Consider the following 22927-nt stretch of genomic DNA (forward strand, 5'->3'; position numbering starts at 1 on the left):
CCTACGGGCTACACTACTTCGAGTTTGAATCATTCACTCGACTAAGCCTACGAGCTCTTTTTGTTTCGAGTTCGAAAATACTCACTCGACCATTAAGCCTACGGGCTACTTTTATTTTGAGTTCGAGCTAACACTCACTCGACCATTATGCCTACGGGCTACACTACTTCGAATTTGAATCATTCACTCAACTAAGCCTACGAGCTATTTTTATTTCGAGTGCGATCACACTCACTCGACCATTAAGCCTACGGACTACTTTTATTTCGAGTTCGAGCTAACACTCACTCGACCATTACGCCTACGGGCTACACTATTTCGAGTTTGAATCATTCACTCGACTAAGCCTACGGGCTATTTTTATTTCGAGTTCGAGCACACTCACTCGACTATTAAGCCTACGGGCTACTTTTATTTCGAGTTCGAGCTAACATTCACTCGACCATTACGCCTACGGGCTACACTACTTCGAGTTTGAATTGATCACTCCATTAAGCCTACGGGCTATTTTTATTTCGGGTTCGAGCAAACACTCACTCGACCATTACGCCTGCGGGCTATGTTTCTTCAAAATCGAACCATTGACAACTAATAAGCCTAAAGGCTATATCGCTCCAAGTTTCAGTAAGTGCTCGCTCGATTGCAGAGGCTACGAAGTCCAAATCTGATCCAGTTATTTAAATCATTGTGAAAACATTCATAAGGCGTGAGTAAAGTCCTCACAAGACAGGAAACAAAAACGGAAGCAAGTCGGCAAAAAAGGAGATATGTCTATATACAAATTTATCTGCATTATAACGTAAACACTAAGAACTAAACTTCTCGGTCAGGAGCGATCTCTTCTTTATCAGCCCCCTCGTTTTCGGATCCACTCTTGCTCCCATCGTCATCGTCATCGCCATCAGAAACCAGAGCTTCAGCATCAGCTTCGAGTTCTTTGGCCATATTTATCTCTTCAGCGAGATCGAAGCCACGAGCATGGATCTCCTCGAGAGTTTCCCTTCTAGATCAGCACTTAGCAAGTTCGGCGACCCAATGCGCTCGAATATCGGCGGACTCAGCTGCCTCTCTTGCCTGGACTTGGGCAGCTTCAGCATCGGACCGATAGACGGCCACGAGCGCATCCGCATCGGCCTTTGCCTTTTCGACATCGGATTCGGCCTTGGCAAGTACAAAGGCCAACCGAGCCTCAAGCTCCTCAATTCTTCTTGCTTGAACCAGGCCTTTATCCTTCATTTTCTGAAGTTGGGTTTCGGACAATGATAACTGGGCTCGAGCAATCTCTTTTTCCGCAGCAAAGTGGTCCATACCTTCTTTCTACCGCAAAGACTCCGTTCTTATCACGTCGACCTCCTCACAAAGCTTCCCGATCATCTCGATTTTTTGCTGCAGCTGTGAGACCGAAATGTTAGCTATCGTTCCGGTATCAAGCCCATAGGCTTTCAAAAGCATCATTACCTGCTCAGACAAATCGGTCTGATCTCGATAAGCCTTGGCCAGCTCAGCTCGGAGGCCTTTTATTTCATCTTCTCTCTGCCCTAGGGAAAGTCTAAGAGAGTTCCTTTCGTCAGTAGCCCGTTGAAGGTCGGCCGCGTATCGATGCATCTCATTCTGGGATCGAGAACATTGTTCTGGATGAACTGCCGCTGCCTACAAAGAAACAAGAAGCGGAGTTAACAAAAAATGAACATAAAGATAGTACCGACAAAATAATTTTAAAAGCTCACCTGATTCAAAGCTTGCCGCAATCCGTGAAAAAGATCCGATTCATCACCAGCACCGGCAACATCCTCAATGCCGGTAAACAGGTCACGAAAGGGATCTTCTTCATCGTGAGGCCTGTCTAGATCGAGGGCTCCCAGAGCTTGAGCTTCCCGAATCACCCCTGCGGAAAAGGCGAGAAAGGTAGGCGAATCCTCGATTGCTACTGCCCCAAATGAATCGCCTGAAGTGTCCTCCTCGGTTCGAAGGGGTTCGAGGGCCTCTTCGGTCATATCCCCTGTCGGTTGACTCCGATGAGATGCGTCTTCGATATCCGATAGTTCGGGGACTATACCCGAATCCTTCTCCGGTATACCTTCAGTTCGAGGCAGAGCCTCATGGAGCATCATTGATCCAGCCAGCGATGCATCGGTGGTTCTCTTCGTTCGGATCGCCAGCGCGAACTCATCATTCTCTTCTTCTGCTTCTTCATCTTCATCCCTTAGACGCTGAACGGATTCCACAGTCAAAGGGATGACATTCTTGTTCGGCTCAAGAGCCGTCCTCTTCTTTGGTTTTGGATCTTTGGGAACCGAGGCTCTTTTCCTTTTATTTTCCTTCACCGGCTTTGGGACAGAGGCCGAAATTTCCTCCTCATTGGACAAGGTTCTCAAAACCGCGTCTTTACCCAAACCTGCATATGGAAAACCTTAATAAAATATTTTGAAAACCACCTCGTTCGGATCATCAAAGAGTCTGAGAAATGAGTTTACCGTGATTTTTGGCCTCCCACCGACCCTTTGACAAATCACGCCATGAGCGCTCGGCGTATGTGGAGGTCGAAACAAGGGCTCGTACCCAGTTCTTGAGATCGGGGATTGCTCCGGGCATCCAGGGAACCGCTATATCAAAAAAAAGGGGGGGAGTGTCGATGAGAGAATAAATGAAAGAAGAAAATAGAAGTAACAGCAAGATTACACTTACGTTTTATATTCCACTCCTCGGGAAAGGACATCTTTTCCGTCGGGATCAGGTCCGAAGTCCTTACTCGAACGAACCTGCCCATCCAACCCCGGTCCTTGTCCTTGTCAATACTCGAGAACAGAGCCTTGGTAGCCCGACGCTGGAGTTTTATTAACCCCCCTCAAAAAAGTCAAGGATGGTACAATCGGATAAGATGATCGAGGGTGAACGACATCCCTTCGATCTTGCTCGCAAAATATCGGATCAGGATAACGATCCGCCACAAAGAGGGATGGACCTGGCCTAGGGTTACTTGGTATTGTCGACAGAAGTCAATAATAACGGAATCAAAGGGACCCAAAGTGAAAGGGTAAGTATACACATTCAAAAACCCTTTCACGTAAGAAGTGATATCTTCGTCAGGCGTAGGAATTATTATTTCTTTCTCACCCCAATTGCAATCTTTCTTTAGCTGTTCGAGGTGCTTTTCGGTTATCGAACACATGTTCCTCGATACAGGCTCACACCGGCCAGGAACCGATGAACCTTTATCGACCTTAAAATATGAAGTAAGGACACACGCCCCGGGAACACACTCCTCAGGCCGTGGTTCTGCCGGTGTCTCATCGGCGGCATACTGTAAAGATGAAGCTTTCTCTTTATGAGGAATGGTTTGCGATGTTTTCGCCATTTTAGAATTCAAAGGTGGGGAGTAGAAGAAAGGGACAAAGATTTAGTAGAATTAAAGAGGGATTTTTGCGGAAAGAAATCACAGATTTATTGGTAAGATGGAGAGCACGAAGAAGAACTTGGAAAATTTGAAAGATAGAAGATGTAAAAATGGTAAAAGATAAAAGAAAGGGTTATTTATAGGTCCAAGCGATGGCGGTTCAATATAACAGTGGCCGACCACCGCTTGACATGCGTTAAATGCCTTGAAAGACTAAACCGACGGGACAACTACCAGATGCGTTATGGTCGAACCCGACGGAAACGATAGGATATAATCCGATCGAGCTGTTAAAAAATCATATCGTTTCTCGCCACATTCTTTCTGAGAAACGAGGGGACTATCTGTATACGGTCGAAATAGGTTTCGGCCTTAGCACATTCGATCGAGTTCAAACGATTATTTATCAAAGTGAGATCCCGAAGGTGGAACAAACTATCCTCGAACCTGGGGAGGCCGATCCGTGTCAAGTTCGATATCATTACCGAGCTCGAATCAAAATCAAACCATGATGCAGAGTAGATCTACCATGCTGATAATCCAGATACCAACCGACATTGACCTCGAATCAATTCGAGGGCTCGAGCCAGGATCGGGCTCGAACCAAGATCATGAGTTCGAGCCGAAATCAAGCTCAAACCAAAATCGAGGGTTCTAAGCAAGATCGAGCTCGCAGACAAAAGCCGTTGCAATCTCACTAGAGAGAATCTTGGCAGAAATTATGGAAAAGCTGACTTATCATGGGTCTTCCACTGAATGTTTATTTTATTATACTTAGAGCCAAATCCTTCCACTATAAAAGGGCTTGGTTACTATTTCTGTAGGACAAGTTTTTTAGGCTTACATTGTAATAAAAGTGTTATATTCTTGTATAGTAAAGAATTGTTCATTCAGATTTTTTACATTGATTCTATTTGTTGAATCCCAAGACTCTTTATTCCTGATAACCTTACCTATTTCGCATTCTCTCCAATCTATATTTACATTTCTATTGATTCTTACATTTTGTGTCAAGTTACGCCACATATACTCAGAACTGCGTATAAATTCAACTCTATCCATTTTTCGGGTAAACAATTAATTAATTGCATTTAATTCGATAGTTTCTTAATATATATGTTCTTCTTAATCAAACAATTTATTATGAATTTCATATTTTTAAAGGTGTAATCGCATGCAGAAGAATAAACGTCAAAAATTTATCTCGAGCTCGATTTGACTTTAGAAAAAAAAAATTCTAGGCCAGGCTCCACTAGATAGTGTAGAGATTACCATACTTCGCTCAACTAGGCTTAGCATTTTAGGAAACTTGGTCCCAATAGCATGAGATTAGATGTAGTGAACCCATTTTTTTAACTACGCTAGGGTAATATTGGAATGAATAGAATTTTTATACACTTAATTATAGGTTTTAGGTTCGAGACCCTTTTAATTGACGCAAAAATAATACTGTGTAAAAATAATAGCCGAAAAATGTAAAAAGAAATTGTATTTTTTTGTATATATATATATACACATTATGTATGTTATATATAAAAATTATACAAATTTTATACACTTTTTCGATTATCAGATGTAAATAGTTTCTGGTACGGATTAAAAGTAATAATACCCCAATGTATGACTTTATGCGGCACGATTCAGGATTAATCAGGATTCCGAAATGAATTCTGAACACCGAGAGAAAAAACAAAATAGAAAAACACATTTTTTGTAGGCTTCTTACCGATATCAAGTTGAGAATTCGACCTTTCATCTGCATCTGAACTCAATATAGCTGTCAACTGGAGAACTCTATGAAAGTATCCCCACATCTTAATGCAATAGATATTGAGAATTCTCTTGTATCTCTTTCTCTTATATAGAAATTATCCATTTAAAGTATAATGGTTACTAATATATTTAATTTTAGGAGATTTGCACGAATAGGATGATTTGTGTCCGCAATTTAATCTTTGTCTCCGTTTAAAAAATTTATGCAAAACTAACCTCGGTGTTACAGTACCAAGTAGGGGCGGATGTAGCATTACATGACAGACTCAATTGAATTCATAATTTTTGATATGGAGCATAATTTTACGTATAGAAATCTACTAAAATTACAACAAATAGTAAATATGAATTAATAACTTTAAAAATATAATTAATTCAATACAAATAACTTTAAAAGTTACCCATAAAATTTAAATCCTAGATTCATATCTGCTAGCAAAAATAAAAATCATATCCTCTCACAACTCACAAGCTATACCGACGAAGCATAATAATTTCAATCTACATATTTTGTTAAACTATTCATAAATCTTATCAGATTATTGGCGACATTTGCCTTGTTCACAAGTCATATTGGCTTGGCATAACTTTAGTACAATTTTTATTTTATCTATCTTGCTAAAGTATTTATAAGTTTGATCGGATTGACAAAATTTTGGCTTTATTATTCAATTATTTACAAATTTTGCTAGATTTGAAGACGTAATTCTACTTACCAACTAAAATAATTTAACTTATAAGTACTATTATTATTTTTAGTATATATTATTGTAATTTAATTAGTTATAATACGTACCTTACTATTTTTCTCAAGTTTTCATTCAATAACTTTATAAAGAATTACTCAGTTATCACAAGGAGTATAGTGGGATGGACAAAAAACCTTTTATCCTTAATCATGTTTCTGATTTGAGCTCTGAAAATGGAGAAACCCTTGATAGTGAGTACTTCCCTCTCAAATAAATCTTACGCGGCACTAATTTTAATTAGTTTAACCAATAATTTTGGAATACCAGATGGATAAGAAAAAGAAAAGAGTTACTATGTTGTTATGGATGTTTAATTAATATGATTGGCTAAACATTTTTTAAGTGCATAAAACTTAAAATTATTAATCATAATACCAACTTGCATATATCACTGTAATGGCTGCGGTTGATCTGCCTATTCTATAGGTTATTAATACAAAAATTGTATTTGACGCGTTATTCTTAAGATTAGCAGACTTTCCTTTCTCCTTCCTTATACTCCATGTGTTTCAATTTAAATGACACGCATTTCTTATTAGTCCGTTTATAAAAAAATAATATATTTCTACAATTCGAAATAATTTAACTTTAAACTTTTTATTTTATCCATTTTATCATTAATGAGAAACTTTTATAACCACACAAATATCATGGTTCCACAAAACTTATATCCCTTAATTTTTTAAAATCACAAGTTTTAAAATTTTTTTTAAAAACTTTATATCGGATCAAATTACCTAGTTTAAATAGAAACAAAGCATATTATTTCCAGAACTAGAGGAGCTTAAGCTTAGGTCAGTTGATTCAACAACTCGTTATTTTGGGGAAGTTGTGGTTGTGGACAAAGGGGAGAATGTTGGCGTAACTGATAAAGTTGTTGTTATGTGACCAGGAGGTTACGGGTTTGAGCTGTGAAAATAGCCTCTTATATAAATACAGGATAAAATTGCATACGATAGAATTTTATGATCCGATCTTTTTTCGAACCACATATATAATGAGAGCTTAATACACTTAACTTTAGGTGTGATTGTGAACACAGATAAAAAGGGGGAGATAAGATAAGGCTCGCAATTTAAGGTGTCGGAGGTTCCACTGTTTACACATTCAATTTACAACTCTTGTCTTCTAGTTTAAGCCATGCATCGGATTCTATTCTTTCATTATTCATCAATTTTCCATTTTTATTTATTTTTTCGATTTTTTTGATAAATAAAAATATAGGTGCCCCCGGATCGTTTGGTTTGTAATAAGTTATAACTACTAAATTTAAATTGTTGAAATTTTAATATGTAAAAATAAAATTAATTAATAGATCTAAATTTATTACTTTTTTAATAATCGTCGTGTTCGTACCTTGATTAATTTTACGGAATACCTGTCACTTCCCACTATTAATAGATACAAGATAACTTTATCCCCCAAGACTTGAATAAATGAAAAAAAAATAACTTAGTATTTTTTATTCTGCTAGAATTTGAACGTAAGAGCTTATGATTCTCACTCATTTTATTGACTAAAAATAAGACATACTAACTATAATATAAAATGGGCATTTTTTTTTTATTTTATAAATTGGGATAATTCTATATGTTAAGTTTAACCTTGACTCTCTTTATAAAACTTTAACAGAAGAGTTTTCGAGGAGAGCGTCTTTGTCATTTTAGTGTTTTATCTTGAAATTAGTAAATTCGAATATTATCTCACACCGAACATCTTATAAAAATACCTCAATTAAGGATCATTTGGTTACCGGTACAAGAATCATGGGATAGAATATGAGATTGTATTTATCTTGTACTTAGTTATGAGTATTAGCTAATGGTAGATTTTTTTTGGCCAAATAGGTATACGGCCCCTTAAACTTGGCTCCAATTTCTATTTTGACACCTTAACTTAGCTCTTTTTCTATTGAACACTTTAACTGTACTTTGGACTATACCATTTAAACACAATGCATGACCGGGCTATAAAAACTTAAGCGCGTGTTTTTAAACGCTTCCCACGTGGAATAACATACCAAAAATAGTCTGACACGTATTTATTTATCTAGGTCGGATAAAAAATTTTGTTTTTACCTTACCCACATACCTCGCCTCACTTAATCAATCTTCCGCCCAAAATCCCCTTTCTTTAGCCTAATAAACCCTAATAAACTACATTGAGACCGATTCCCGGTGGAATCTTCATGATTTTGAGTTAGATTCAACTGTCTGTCAACTATTTGGCCATTATATTACTAATACGGGTAATCATTTGCTTTTTTTGACCGTGGCGGTGAGTGGAGTTGGTCGTAACTGGAGCTGGTCGTGACTGAAGTTTTGAGGGTCTAGACATGTCTGCAGACGAATATATTCTTGTTGATTTTCACCATGGTGGACATATTGTCAAGGATCCTGTCCTGAGATATGTAGGAAAGAGGGGTAAGGATCGTCACATGATAGACAAGGACCACTTTTCTCTTTTTGAGCTTCTGTCCTACACAAAGGATATGAGTTATGTTGAGGTAGAGGGTTTTTATTTAATTAATCCTAAATCTAATGACGTTGTCTTGATTGAAAATGATGAACAACTGTATAATATAGTTTGTCACCTTAATCATCTTGATCATTTAGATTTGTATATTAAGCATGTAGTTAATGAGCCTGTGTTGCTTGATGAGACTGTCCCATGTGGCCTTTTATGTGGGCCAGAAGTTGTTGAACCAAGTAAAAATATATTAAATAAAGAGGTTAGGGCAACATCTACTGTTATAGAGGATATAAATGTCCAAGAAAATGCTGCAAATAACATATCTATGCCTGAGAAAAATTTAGCTGATGTTGTGGTTGCAGGTGAGAATTTACAAGGGGCTGAAGATACAACAAACATAGATGCTAGTTTGGCATCAGATCTGTCAAGTAGTGAGTCTGAATTAGATAACATTCCTGATGAAGATGATAGTGATGTGAATGAAGAGCTCACTTCATTAAGGCATGAAAGAAGAAAGAAGAAAAAACAGAAGAAACAAAGAAAGAAACCTACTCCAACTGAAGAGATTATTCTGGGAGAAGCTGGAATAGATAAAGGCTTTGAGGATATTGGCAGACCATTTAAGGAGGACAGGTTTGCTGGAAAATTAGGAGGGGATGGAGACTACTACACCAGTTCTGATATTGGAAGTGATGATAGCACAGATGAGTTAGATGTTTTAGCTGAACGAGGTATTGACTTACCTCAAAAAGGTAAGGTTTGACCCTGACTGTTACCTTGCTATTTTTGAGCTTGGTATGGCATTTGAAAATGCTGTAGAGTTTAGAAAAGTAGTAGTCTCATATGCTGTGGAGAACAAAGTGCAACTAACAATTAGGCCTAATGAAAAGGATAGGGTTAGAGGTAAGTGTAAAGGAGCCAAGTGTAACTGGGAATTGTATGCAAGCAATTATGGAGATTCATGTGACTTTACTGTGAAGAAGTATCATCCAGCTCATAAGTGCAACACCAAAAATAAGAACAAATTATGTACTTCTAAGTACATTGCCAATAAGTATAAAGATAGGATTATTTTCCAGCCAGATATTAAGTTGTGGGGAGATTCAGGATTTGGTCAGAGATAAGTTTGGTTTGTATGTTGGAAGGAGTGTAGGGTGATAAGTCAATTCATGGGTGGCTGGAGGATGGAATTTAACAGACTTGCTGATTATGCTGATATTATTAAGCAAACAAATCCTGGGAGTTCATGCTGGATCAGAACAGATAGTGAGACTATTCCTAACAAGAATCTGTTTGTCTACTTCTATCTATGTTTAGATGTTTTGAAAAAAGGATGGTTAGAAGGGTGTAGAAGGATTATAGGATTTGATGGATGTTTTCTAAAGGGAATCTGCAAGGGTGAGTTACTTGTTGCAGCTGGTAGAAATGGGAACAATCAAATGTTTCCTATTGCATGGGCTGTAGTTGATCAAGAGACAAAACACTCCTGGAGCAAGTTCATCACATATTTGTTTGCAGATTTACAGTTGGGAGATGGTGTTGGCTTAACTGTTATGTCAGATATGCAAAAGGTAAAGTTACAATCAACTTTTAATTTTTATTTTTCCTGCTTTATATATACTGTCCACTAACAGTTATTACTATTTTTTTGTAGGGACTAGTACCAACTATAAGAGAATTACTACCAATGGCAGAACACAGAATGTGTGCTAGACACATTTGGTCTAACTGGTCCAAGAACTGGAGAGGTGAAGAAAGGAGGAAATAATTCTGGAGATATGCCAAAGCATCTTATGAAGTAAAATTCAAGGAAGAACTGGAAGCAATGAATAAGCTTGGTTATAAGATATGTGAAAACTTGTTGAAGTATGATAAAGAGTATTGGTGTAGGGCATACTTTAGAGAAGATTCAAAGTGCGATGTCATTGAGAATAACATGTGTGAAACATTCAATTCTTGGATTGTATGTCCTAGGCACAAGTCTGTTATAACTATGTTGGAAGAAATTAGACATAAAACCATGAATATGACCATTGAAATGAGGAGGTTTGCTGAGACTTGGGTTACTGACATTGCACCAATGGCTAGGATGATACTGGAAGAGAACAAAACCCTTTCTAGGAGGTGTAAGGTTATTTGGAATGCAGAACATGGGTTTGAAGTTGATGAAGGTGTGTACAGATTCATTGTTGATTTTAGGACCATGACATGTACTTGTAGATCATGGATGTTGAGGGGCATTCCATGTCAACATGCAGTGTGTGCATTCTATGATACAGAAATGGACCCAGATGATTATGTTGCCCACTGGTATAGGAAGAAAACTTTTCTTAAAGCTTACTAGCATTTCATTCAACCAATTCCCAATATGAAGATGTGGCCGGATTCAACAAATCCATCTATAGAGCCCCCGGAACCTAAACCTATGCCAGGTAGACCAAAGAGATATAGGAGAAAAGCCAAGGATGAACCAAGAAAAAAACATGGTAAACTATCAAAGAAAGGGGTAAAGATGACTTGTTCAAACTGCCAACAAACTGGACACAACAAATCTGGATGCAGGAAAGGGGTAAGTTCTGATATTTGTAATTCTGTCTTTTACATTCTTTTTTTACAATTCTGATATTCTTTTCTTTTACTTCTGTCAGCATGTTCCAAGAAGTGCTACTCAACAAAGTCAAAATATGCCACCACCTCCACCAAGATCATCTCAGGAAATACCATCTCAACAAAGCAATCCATCCTCTATATGTGAAGATACAAGTGTTGTCAAAAGACAAAGCAACAACCAATCAACTGGGATTGGTAGAGGAAGAGGAAGAGGAAGAGGAAGAAGAAGAGGCCATGGACTATGTAGGGGAAAAAGAAGAGGAACTATACTAGGAGGAGGCTCGACTAATGCAGCAACCATTGGACATAAAAGGCCAAGGCATACTGGTTTTAGGATTTTCACTGACATTATGACTGGAACTACTATCCTGAATGTAAGGGTGTATAGTTTATTATAATGCAGTTTTGTGGGCTGGAATTGTTTTATTTTTTACTAATTCATTATATTTTACAGCCTGGTATATCATCTAAGAGAGTCATATCAGGTGAGACATTCAAGGATATATCTGCAACTAACATAGACATTGAATTTAAGCCCCCCGAATTGAAGTTTAAAGGAAGAAATGCAGTGACAAGTTCACAACTTCAGCAAATAAGTGCAGCAAGGAAAAAAGGTTCTTCAAGTCAAACAAGTTCAGCTGCATCTATACTGTGAAGCAGACCAGTTTTTATTTATGTTATCTAAGATGTCACTACCAGTTTTTTGTTTAGGAAGTTATGCTCTATTAGAGTTTACTAGTTTGGGCAGTTATATATTTGAGAAAATAATGCTCTGTTTTTTTGTAATTTATAGACCAAAATAATGCTTTATTTTTGAGCTTGGATGTAATGTTAGTCCATCACATTATGCAATGGAATGTTTAGGCAGTTATGTTTTCAATTCATAAATATGAATTTGCATTTCATTCATAACACATTATGGGAGTGCAGCTGAACTTAAATTTGCATTAAAAATTGGTCATTTTCATTTCATTCATAACAAGATAGTGTACATTAACAAAAGGCCAAATTCCTAGTACCTACTTCCAACATATTACATTTTTCTTGAACTAATAGCAGCAACTACAACACTATTAACACCAGCATATCATAAAAATACTGCATTGTTCTTCAAACCACCAGCATCACCAAAGCCAAATCCATAGAAACAGCACCACCACCACAACAAATAACCACTTCAACCGCGCAACTGTTTTCTTAGTTCTTTCGACTCTCTTCAACAGACCCCGTATAACCCTCTTAGCTTGGTCAGGCATTTCATCATCATGCCATCTGAAATATTTGCAGCCACCTCGACCCTACAAAATTCAAAAAGAAATGCGGCAAAAAAAAATTAAAAACAAATTTCTTTATTAAGAAATTCAAGGGTCTAACAAAAACAATACGATCGACTTACCAATATAAAACTATAAAATCGGCGACCTGGATTTGCAGATGACCATGATATAGTCAGTGGCGCATTAAATCCACAATGGCAAATTTTTATTCCATTGCGAGAAGTTATTGATTTTTGTGATATGGAACTGATAAACGAGAAAGATGAGGAAGAAATCAGATCAAGATTCAAGCTTGGTCACCTAAGCTTCAGTAGAAGGGGGAAATGACGAATTTGCAAGGGAAGAAGACGAAAGAGGATTTAGGGCATTCTTGAGAGAAAAAATGGGAAAATCGGGTATTTTAAAGTGGGTCTAACGGGTATATTTTATTTTTACCGTTAGAATATCCACCTAAGCAAATATTAATAACATTCACGCGTTTATCATGTGAGGACATAACGCTCCTTTGGCCGGACATGTGTTGTGTTTAAATGGTATACACCAAAATAGAATTAAAGTGTTCAATAGAAAAAACGCTAAATTAATGTGTCAAAATGAAAACTGGAGCCAAGTTTAAAGGGCCGTCTATATATTTGCCCATCTTTTTTTATACAAAACTGTTGAATTAGCTTATCCCATATAAAATATAAAATAGTTAATCCATGAGATATCCTCGGTCCAACTTTGTATATTCTACAATTGAACTCTGATTGTATAAATAATTCTAAAATTAATAATTTAATCAAACACAAAATACGTATTTTATTACGGAAGTAATATCCTTTATCCGTTCAACCAAAACATCACTACGTATTTATATGCTGGATTGGGTGGTGAACGATGTATGTACGCCCATTTCGTTGTTTATTTCTCCCCATGTTTTTTTAATTTAAATCTAAACACCTCCTCCCCTCACTCTAAAGCCCATTTATTTATTTCTTTTCTTTTAAAAAAGCAGCTAGTGGGGAAAGATTTTTGATAAAGACAGCTGACATATTCAATCTTGGCTTTTTCTTCAACTTTTATTTTTAATATTTCTTTAATCAACTTGCCATAAATATAAAACGTTTTCAACTGGGGTTGGTTTTACCTGTTCATTTCTGTAGACTTGTACCTTTTCCTGGAATTATAAGTAATACATATATAATTGTCAATCCCTTAAAGCTTGGAACTTGGAAAAGGAGTATCAAATTAATAAGCTGTTTTTAGCTCTCTTCAGAGACCTATTATAGAGGTGAATTCTTTCATTCAAGATCTAATCTTTCTATGTTTTTGCTTGTTAATTTTGTTTTGATTTATGTGTATATATATTAGAATTACTTGTTCATTTTTAATGCAGTTGGATGATTTACAGAGGTATCATTTGATTCATGATTCTAGTTTTATTTTCTTGTTGACTATATTCTGAATATTTGGAATGTGGTTGAATAAAATAGAAATGTTTATGGTTGGAATTTTTGCTCATTAAAAAGATTAATTAGCTGATATTTAGAGATATCTGTTGTATTAGCACTCAGGTTTTTTAATCAGTGAGTAATTAGCAACTGGAGTACTTAATTGTTATTTAGTTCTTAATTTCATTTGATGCATTGCAGGTCTTGAAAGTGATTTAAACGGCATCCATCTTCTTTACAAGTCTAAGTACCAAAACAATGGTAACTTTTCTTATTCTTCTTCGTCATCATTTAGTTTTTCTTTCTTTTTCTTGTTGGTTGGGGGTGCCGAAGCGAGGAGGATATGTTTGAATTGATTTGTAGTGTATCAATGTAGCTACTGAAGTCGCATTTGTTCACTCGCTATCCATACACATGAATTCCCCAAAAGTTCTCTAAATTCCTTAAAAGGTTCCATTCATATCAGAAGCTAGTTTACTTTCATGTTCTCTAAATCCTGAACTACAAACAACAACAAAAACCCCAGTGTATTCCCATAAATGGGGTCTGGGGAGGGTAGTGTGTACGCAGAACTTACCCCTACCTTATAAAGATAGAGAAGTTGTTTCCGATAGACCCTCGGCTCAATCTCTAAATCCTGAACTCAGTTATTTTTTTAGCATAGCACCTGGTTTTGTATCCGGAATGCTCCTACGATCCATGTCATATCCTTAGCTTCTATCTGTTCCATGTACTTTTGTGACACAGTGTAAGAATATACTGTAAAATTAGATTTGTTGCACTGCAAAAATATATGTTGTTTAATGTGTGGGGTAGAGCTTGGCATTTAGATCATAGTTACAAGAGGAAAAAGAGAAGATTTCGCTCCAGACTTATTTTTATAGTTATACAGAAAGTGTGAGATATTGATATCCTTCTGCATCTTTTATGGACCTTGCCTGTTTGTCTAAAGAGGAATTCTAATCTAAGTTGCTCACCTGTGTCGACACGACGTGGGTGTGGTGTGGGATCCACCGGATCTGGTCAACCGATTTATGGTACTTTGACCAAACTCGATGGAGAAATTCCGGACATATAAAATGATTTCTTAAATCAAAACAAAAGCTACAGAGAAAGTGAAGTAAATGGAACACCTTGTATATAGAAATTGTTATGTCAATACCTTGTAAGTTTTTCACATAATCTCTCATAATTTAGACAAATTTTATAACTCTATTTTTAGATATTTGAATATTTTTAGCCGAATCCGCGCACCCGTAACCATACCTGAATCCATACCCCCAAATCTCAAAATTTAGATCATGAAGGATCCCACTTCTAGATCCGCACCCATATCGGACGCCCGCACGCGATTCCGAGCAACTTAGACTCTAATAGTATCTCATAATATCGCAGGTGATGGATTTCAAAGAATTCTTCACTGAATATGGTGAAGCCCATCAATATGAAATCCAAGAGGTTGTTGGAAAGGGAAGTTATGGAGTTGTTGCAGCAGCAATTGATACTCATACCGGAGAAAAGGTAGCAATAAAGAAGATCAATGATGTTTTTGAGCATGCTTCGGAAGCCACCCGCATCCTTAGAGAAATAAAGCTCCTTCGGTTGCTTCGGCACCCAGATATTGTAGAAATAAAGCATATATTGTTGCCTCCATGTCCGAGGGAATTCAAGGATATATATGTTGTCTTTGAGTTGATGGAATGTGACCTTCAACATGTAATTAAAGCAAATGACAGTCTCACTCCTGAACATTATCAATTCTTTATGTATCAGCTTCTTCGAGGTTTAAAGTATATGCATACAGGTTGTGATTTTCTCTTTCTGTTTTCTGGTAAATTGAAGACCTTTTCTCTTTTTACATATGATGACTCATTCTCACATTTGTTGATTTAACAGCAAACGTGTTCCATCGAGATTTGAAGCCAAAGAACATTCTAGCAAATGCAGATTGCAAGCTGAAAATTTGTGATTTTGGGCTTGCTCGGGTATCACTTGGCGATACCCCATCTGCTGTTTTCTGGACTGTATGCTTCATCTCTCTACTCTAACGTTTTCTTTGTCTATCTTTACTTAAATAGCCACTCAAAATATTTGAGTCTGACAGTGAAGTGTTAAGTCAGTAACCTGTGATAGAAGTGCCCGATTCTTTGTGCTTTCAAAGATGGAATGCTCTTCTCTCTTCTTTTCTGTACATCACTATAATATAGAAAATTATTAACCAACACAGTTCTTTAAGTTGTTAATTTGTTACCCCTGTAATTCCAAGTAAAATGCTTCATGCTTTTTCTCTAAAGGATTACGTGGCAACTCGTTGGTACCGTGCTCCAGAACTTTGTGGTTCCTTTTTCTCCAAAGTAAGTATGATTTTATACAGGTAAATATGCATGTTTCTATACATTTATTTGTCACTCTGTATACATCTGATTGCTACAGGTGCGTGTTCTTATGTTAAAATTGGAAACTTAAATTTCATATTGTGAAACTTCTTTACTTAGCATGGGATTTTGCTTTCCAATGTTCATCATCTAATGAACTAGTGTCATTGTTCCTTAGCTTCCTCATTTCTTGTTTGCAATCTTCATTTTTAAGTCTGTTATTTTATGTTAAGTCATTTTGAGAGTGTAATGTTCACTTAATTGTTGGAATTGATGCATCAAGATGCCATACCATTATAGAAATCCCTTTTCAACTGTTTAAGGCAAAATACTTTTATCCAATGCTTCCTCTTACTCTATTTTCTGATGTTATACTCGATTTTATGTTCTCTAAGCAAAAATGATATGAAGACATCCAGGGTTTTACTGTTATGTTACCTAGCAATTGCTATTTGCAGAGACCAAAATGATATATATTTTATAGTTTGTCCATAATAGTAGATGTGAGGCTGTAACTCTCTGGTTATGAAAAAAGAGATCCTCTCTCCTCACTGTTTTTAATGATTCACCTCTGAATAGCATGTAGGTAGTTCAATGCTTTTCATTTTTATCTTTTCCGTAAACTGATGGGGGATGCAGGACTACTATAAAAAGAAGAGTTGCAAACTTCTTGGTCAAGTAGGAATCTCTTGATGTCTTTGCCTCTCTTTTATATCTCTATATTAATTGGTAGTCTAAGTTGCTCCGACATGGCAGTTTAGATGCCGCACCCGTGTCGACACGACACTAGTATGGGTGTGGGTATGGGATCCGTACCGGATCTGGTCAAACAATTTTTGGTGCTTTGACCACCGCGGACGAAAAAATTCGAGACGAGATACAACTTGATTCCCGAAATCAAAACCAAAACTAGGGTAAATTTGAAGAAAATAACATATTTTATCTAGGAAATCAATCCTTTACTTATTTACAACTTGAAAATAAAAAAGAAATCCACACTTTACATGCTATACATAAGTATTCCACAAAATTTCTCATAATTTAGAGATATTTTTATATTTTTGAATTATTTTTAGCCGGATCCCCGCACCCGTATCGGTACTAGGATCCATATCCCCGAATCTTAGAATTTACATCTCGAAGGATCCGACCTTTAGATGTCGGATACCCGCACCCGTGTCCGAGCAACTTAGTTGGTAGTAGTATCTGTCTACCATATCCAAATTTGTAGGTCACAGACATACCCACTCTACCTTGTATCAGTTTCATCTCTCAGTTTTCTATTGCTAGCATTGGTTGATAGAGAAATAAAGTGAATAATTTTAGACTTTAGTGTTCATTCGTCCTCTTCAAACGAACAAAATTCTGGAAAGTTAGACACTTATTGATAAAACAAAAATTCTGTCTCTTTAGTTCTATCAAATGTGATGCTTACTGCTTAAGTTTGTTGATATTGGTACTGCTTTAATCCCTTAGAATTGCCCTGTTTCTACTTGATTGTTTTTACCCATTTAAGGACATAGTTGACAGAGTGGTCTGATGGAGAATATCACATCATTGATTAATTTGAATTGCTTAAAAGAAATAACAATCATATAGAACACCTATTAATTTAAGTATGTCAAAATTTTGGGATCTCCCAAAGCGGAAATTTTGTGAACGTAGGGAGAGAGGAAATAGGAAGCTAGGCTCATTGGAAAGTGTGACCTTGGGAGATTGGAATGGAAATATCCTCTTTTATATGCTTTTCTGTGTTTTTGACAAGTTTACTCTTCCAAGCAAAGGGAAAAGATCAGTTTTTATGAAAACTGTACTGGTGGATAGCACACTTGACAAGATTTTAATCATGGTTAGACTGTGCCGACGAGCATTAGGTTTTGGTGGTCTAATTTGAACTTAACATATGCCTAAGGAGATGGTGGGTAAGCCATCATTGTTTTACACTTGTGATAACTTTATTATTGCAAACGATCTTTCAGAAATTTGTACAAATTCTAAGACAAAAGACTTAATTGCAGTACACCCCAGCAGTTGATATCTGGAGTATAGGATGTATATTTGCAGAAATGCTTACAGGAAAACCATTATTTCCGGGGAAGAATGCGGTTCACCAATTGGATGTCATAACTGATTTACTTGGTTCGCCGTCCACTGAAGCCATTTCAAGGGTTTGTTCTTTCTATCCATCTGTTACAGTTGATAAACATATTATCTAGTAACAAATCTTGAATATATTTTGTTTCCAATTTTCCTGATATCTGCAGATTAAAAATGAAAAAGCAAGGAGATATTTAAGCAGCATGAAGAGGAAGGCACCTATCCCTCTCTCAGAGAAATTCCCGCACATTGATCCACTAGCTCTAAGGTTACTTGAGCGTTTGATTGCATTTGATCCAAAAGATCGCCCTTCTGCTGAAGAGGTAGGATGTAACAGTGTCATTAAGCATTTGTTTTTAGTTTGTATATTACTTATCTTGTCCTAATACTAGCAATTCATTAATCCCCTCAGGCGCTAGCACATCCATATTTCCGTGGTTTGGCAAACAAGGAACAGGAACCATCATCTCAGACTATTTCGAAATTTGAGTTCGACTTTGATCGAAGAAAACTTGGAAAAGAGGATATTAGAGAGCTCATCTACCGGGAGGTATATGAGTTAACAATCAATCTCATCTTTTCTTGACCTTCATTTGCACCTTCTTCTACTACTTAACAGCGTACATTGTTCTCAACTGCACAGATTCTGGAATATCACCCTCAGATGCTGAAGGAGTATCTTCATGGCAATGATCACACTCACTTTATGTATCCAAGGTACTGCAAACTTTTTTCTCTAAATAGTATATATTAATTTCTTGCTAGCTATGGCTCGAACACCATTTTTTCTGATGATTTAACTCATTTCATCATAGTCTTGGTGAAATTTGTGTCCACCCCCCACCCCACCTAAAAAAACAGTTTCCTCTAAACTTATTGTAACACCTATATGCTATTATGCATTAACTAGAAATTCATGATCTGTGTATTTGTACTTCCAATTAAAACTTAGTTGAACCTTTTAGGAGAAGGACTGACAGACCTATATTAGAAGTCAATGATTCTACTTTCATATCCTTCAGTCTGCATCATTGCGTACTAATGTTCTCATATAAAATTTATTCTTCATTTGCAAACTTAACATGTTATTCTTACATTGGCAATTCATATCCACCTGATGCTTGATGCATATAATCTGATTAATGGATACTTCATGGTGATACGAAAGGAGAAATCTGCTGCTAATGAGAGTCACAAGTGTTTCTAGATTCTGATTTCATTCGGCACAAGGTTTGACCTTTTGTTGTGATATGTAGATGGAATGGACTTATGGAATAATTGTGACTCGTTAGAGAAAAATATTCAGCGTGTTGAATGAATGGCTAATAATGTCATTGCATAAAATGAAGTTATTAGAATACTGCCATTGCAGATAATTAAAGTACTGGATAGTGATCGAGTTATCACTTACACAAATCGTGGTAAGGATGTGATCTTTCCCCTTATATATCCAGTGAATTGCCATATCTGCAAGTGATATAGGCCGTAGACCAAAGATTCATGCTTGAAACTGTGTATTTTTAGTTTTTAACACTGATAGAGTTTCAGCTATTGTAGCATCTGCCATCTACTGCTACATCTACAAGTTGTTTTGGCACAATGAAGCTTCGCTGATGAGCAAATGCGAATTTGGGAATGAATCCCAAATTCTATCATTCCTTGGATCCAAAGCACATAACACATATCTTTTCCAATTAGGGGTGCATTACCAACCTTTTCTATGATCAACATCAAGCATAGCCTGCATTTAATCACATCTGCATACCTTGTATGCATGTAAAAACTGTTACTTAAGTTGTTAAACCCTTACTTGAGTATAGTCTGAAACAGTTGGGAGTTAGGACGACAATATACTATGTGTAAGACTATTGGTTACCATTTTAAGGTAATTTCTCCTAAAGATTTGTACCAGTAAATATGGTGATTATACCTTAGTCATGATCTGAAAGGAAATAGCTTCTTTCTCTTTTTGAAGAGTTTGACTAAAGAACCTCTTGAGGTTGACCATAGAATTTCTATCCTAGTTGAGTTTCAAAGATGACTGGTCATTTGGCAAGATCAATCAATTCAATAATGAAATTTGCTTTACTTTTGGAGGTAACAATAATGTTTGTCCACTGACATTTGTAAAGCTGCTACATTTTTTGGGTATCGCTATCATGATCTGACTTTTAATACTTAAAAGGAGTGATGGACAAATCAAGTAATTTGTTTATGCATTACTTAGTCTAGGGGAAAGGGTTAATCAAGTCTAACAAGGATAGTGAAGTGATTCATAGTACTTACCTTCAGAATCATGGGACCTAAATCCTTCTCGAAAACAGGAATCACGGGACTTAAATATCTGAGGTTTCCTGTGCTTTCTCCTTTTACTTAGAAGTCTTCTCACAATTCGCCTACTTTTTGCTTCTGAAGTCCTCCCTGTTTCTGGTGATTGCACTGCCTTTCATATTGAATTATTATGCTAATTGAAAAACTACATTTTTAGCGGGGTTGATTGCTTCAAACAACAATTTGACCATCTCGAGGGACACAGTGGTAGAGGTGGAAGTACTCTCTTTCCAAGACGATATGCCTCCTTGCCCAGGTGAAATGTCCTTGATGTTCTCTTCTGTTTTATATAGTAAATAGTTTAATGAATCTGTCTTACCTGAATAGCCTCATAAATTATGCAGAGAGCGAGTCTGTGCTTCAATAGATGAGGAAACTGACAAGAATAGTGATTTTGAAAGGCAAGTTGTAGCTGCTGTGGCTCATAGATGCCTTCCAAGCCCCCCGAGTTCCCCTAAGGTCAAGAAAATGGATGCTGCTAATACAGTCGAAGGTCAAAGAGAGACTAGCCATTGTACACCAAAGAAATTGGACACTGCTAATACAGTTGAAGGTCATAGGGAGACTGGCCATTGTACACCAAAGAATACCGAACGTTGCATGCTAAGAAGTTCTAGTATTAGTTTTTCCAAATGTGTTGGGGCCATATGGGATTGCGAGGTAAGTGTTTTCTGATCTGTATACTATAACTTTCAAAAAAAAAAAAAAAAAAAATCAATTAATCATTCAACTGTGCCTCAATCTAAATTAATTGAACTTTTAAAGCATGTGTTGTAAATACGCAGTTACGAATAACTCAGCCAAAGTATAGGAATTATACCTAACACACTTCCAAATAGAAAAGACTTCTATTATTTTTCTTTGTTTGAACGAACAATACATAAGAAAAATGCGAGCTCTTCAAAGCTCGACTTGAAAATTGATATTTGAAATGCTCCTATTTATTTTTTAACTTGTTAAATATCCTACTTGCCCCCCCCCTCCCCCCCCCCCCCCCCCCCACAACACACACACACACCAAACCCCCTCTTCTCCTTATGGGGAAGGATGAAGGCTAGGCAGATGGATTAAAATCTTGTGTATATTTTTTTCCTTTGATAGTACTCCATTGTGCCCCAAGAAACGAATATTTGATGCTTTAAACAAAACGAGAAGCATTGATTAATCTTTTTGGTTCCAAATCCACTCTTACTGTTCTAATTAGTGTAGATTTAATTAAGTGAGGCGCTTAAGAGATAAATGATAGTTTAAGATAAGATCCAAAGAAGTCTATCCGCAGATGAAAGAGGAGCTTCTACATGAACATTTCTAAATATTCTTATGATTAAAGTTATTAAATGTCTTTGCTTATTGTATATGCTAAACCTTAGAAGGCAGATAATATGGACCGGAGGTGGTATTTTTCAGTTGTATTTTGCTCATAAATTGCAAATATGGGAGAATAAAAGGTGCGCATGATAATAGCGCTCTGTAGAATTTGCTTTTACCGTAATACCTGCATTTCCCTCAGGATACAACCTGCAAGCCATATCAAAATGGGATAAGTAGATCATCAAACAAGCCAGCAGCTTTGTATGCTTGAATATTTTTATTCTGGATGGACAAGTTTTTGCTATATTTCTGGTAAGTGACACTGATTGCAATGCAATTGCGTTTGTACTCCTTTGGAATCATGGTTGGTTGTAATTTGAACGATAAACAGTTTAGCTATAACATGGTTACTACATAATTCGTTCGATCCCATTTGTTTTCTTTTCTGTAACAACATTTTCTAGTATTTTTGTGCTGTGGTTCAGATGCAATGAGCATAACTAATTGAGCTACTTTTATGATGTATGTTCACACTTTTCCCCTTCTTTCTTCAGTTGAAAGTTAACTTGTTAAGTATCATCTGTTTCTGAAGAAGTTCTGAATTGAACTTCTCAGTTTTACAGAAACAGAAATTGGCTCTTATGTCTAGTTCAAGCACTTAGGAATTGGTCATATATTTCCTTTCACCCAAGTTCATGTGTTTGTATAGCTCACATATTACTATCATACCTCTCTATAACAATATCCCTATATAACAGTTAATTCACTATAAAACTAAGTTTTTCTTGGAACCGATTTGTATGTTATATTATACTAATACAGTCAAACCTCTCTATAACAACCTCGTTTGTTCCGAATATTTTTGGATGTTATAGCGAAGTGCTGTTATAGAGAACATATATTATAACATAACATAAAAATTGGTTCCGAAAAAGCTTGGCTTTTATAGGGAAGTGTTGTTATATAGGTATGCTGTTATAGAGAGGTCTGACTGTATATATTTTCTAAAACAATACCTCACTATAGTAGCCAAAAAATATTGGAACAAATGAGGCTGTTATAGAAAGGTTTGACCGGTAAAGCAATGTTCAATTAAAAGCTAAGA

General features: G+C 36.4%; 1 protein-coding gene and 1 long non-coding RNA gene across 2 annotated transcripts in view; one reads left to right on the top strand and one right to left on the bottom strand.

Moving 5' to 3' along the window:
- Nucleotides 1–22927, bottom strand: part of LOC138910616 (uncharacterized) — a 204624-nt gene that overhangs the window by 71340 nt on the left and 110357 nt on the right. The window lies entirely within an intron of this gene.
- On the top strand, nucleotides 13365–22334 carry LOC104091230 (mitogen-activated protein kinase 9-like). The gene is made up of 12 exons (XM_009596512.4): nucleotides 13365–13548; nucleotides 13910–13969; nucleotides 15104–15512; nucleotides 15605–15732; nucleotides 16003–16062; nucleotides 18102–18251; nucleotides 18348–18503; nucleotides 18593–18730; nucleotides 18824–18897; nucleotides 20669–20767; nucleotides 20856–21171; nucleotides 22022–22334. Exons 2-12 carry the CDS (start codon nucleotides 13967–13969, stop codon nucleotides 22091–22093), a joined length of 1605 nt encoding a protein of 534 aa, XP_009594807.1. The 5' UTR covers nucleotides 13365–13548; nucleotides 13910–13966; the 3' UTR covers nucleotides 22094–22334.

Source organism: Nicotiana tomentosiformis, chromosome 4 (genome assembly GCF_000390325.3).
Source record: "Nicotiana tomentosiformis chromosome 4, ASM39032v3, whole genome shotgun sequence".
In the NCBI taxonomy this organism is placed as follows: Eukaryota; Viridiplantae; Streptophyta; class Magnoliopsida; order Solanales; family Solanaceae; genus Nicotiana; species Nicotiana tomentosiformis.

Excerpts from the sequence above, each read along its gene's own strand:
- LOC104091230 (XM_009596512.4), top strand. Across the intron at positions 15,733-16,002 it reads CATCTGCTGTTTTCTGGACT|GATTACGTGGCAACTCGTTG; the intron begins GTATGCTTCATC and ends TTTTCTCTAAAG. Across the intron at positions 18,252-18,347 it reads CCACTGAAGCCATTTCAAGG|ATTAAAAATGAAAAAGCAAG; the intron begins GTTTGTTCTTTC and ends TGATATCTGCAG.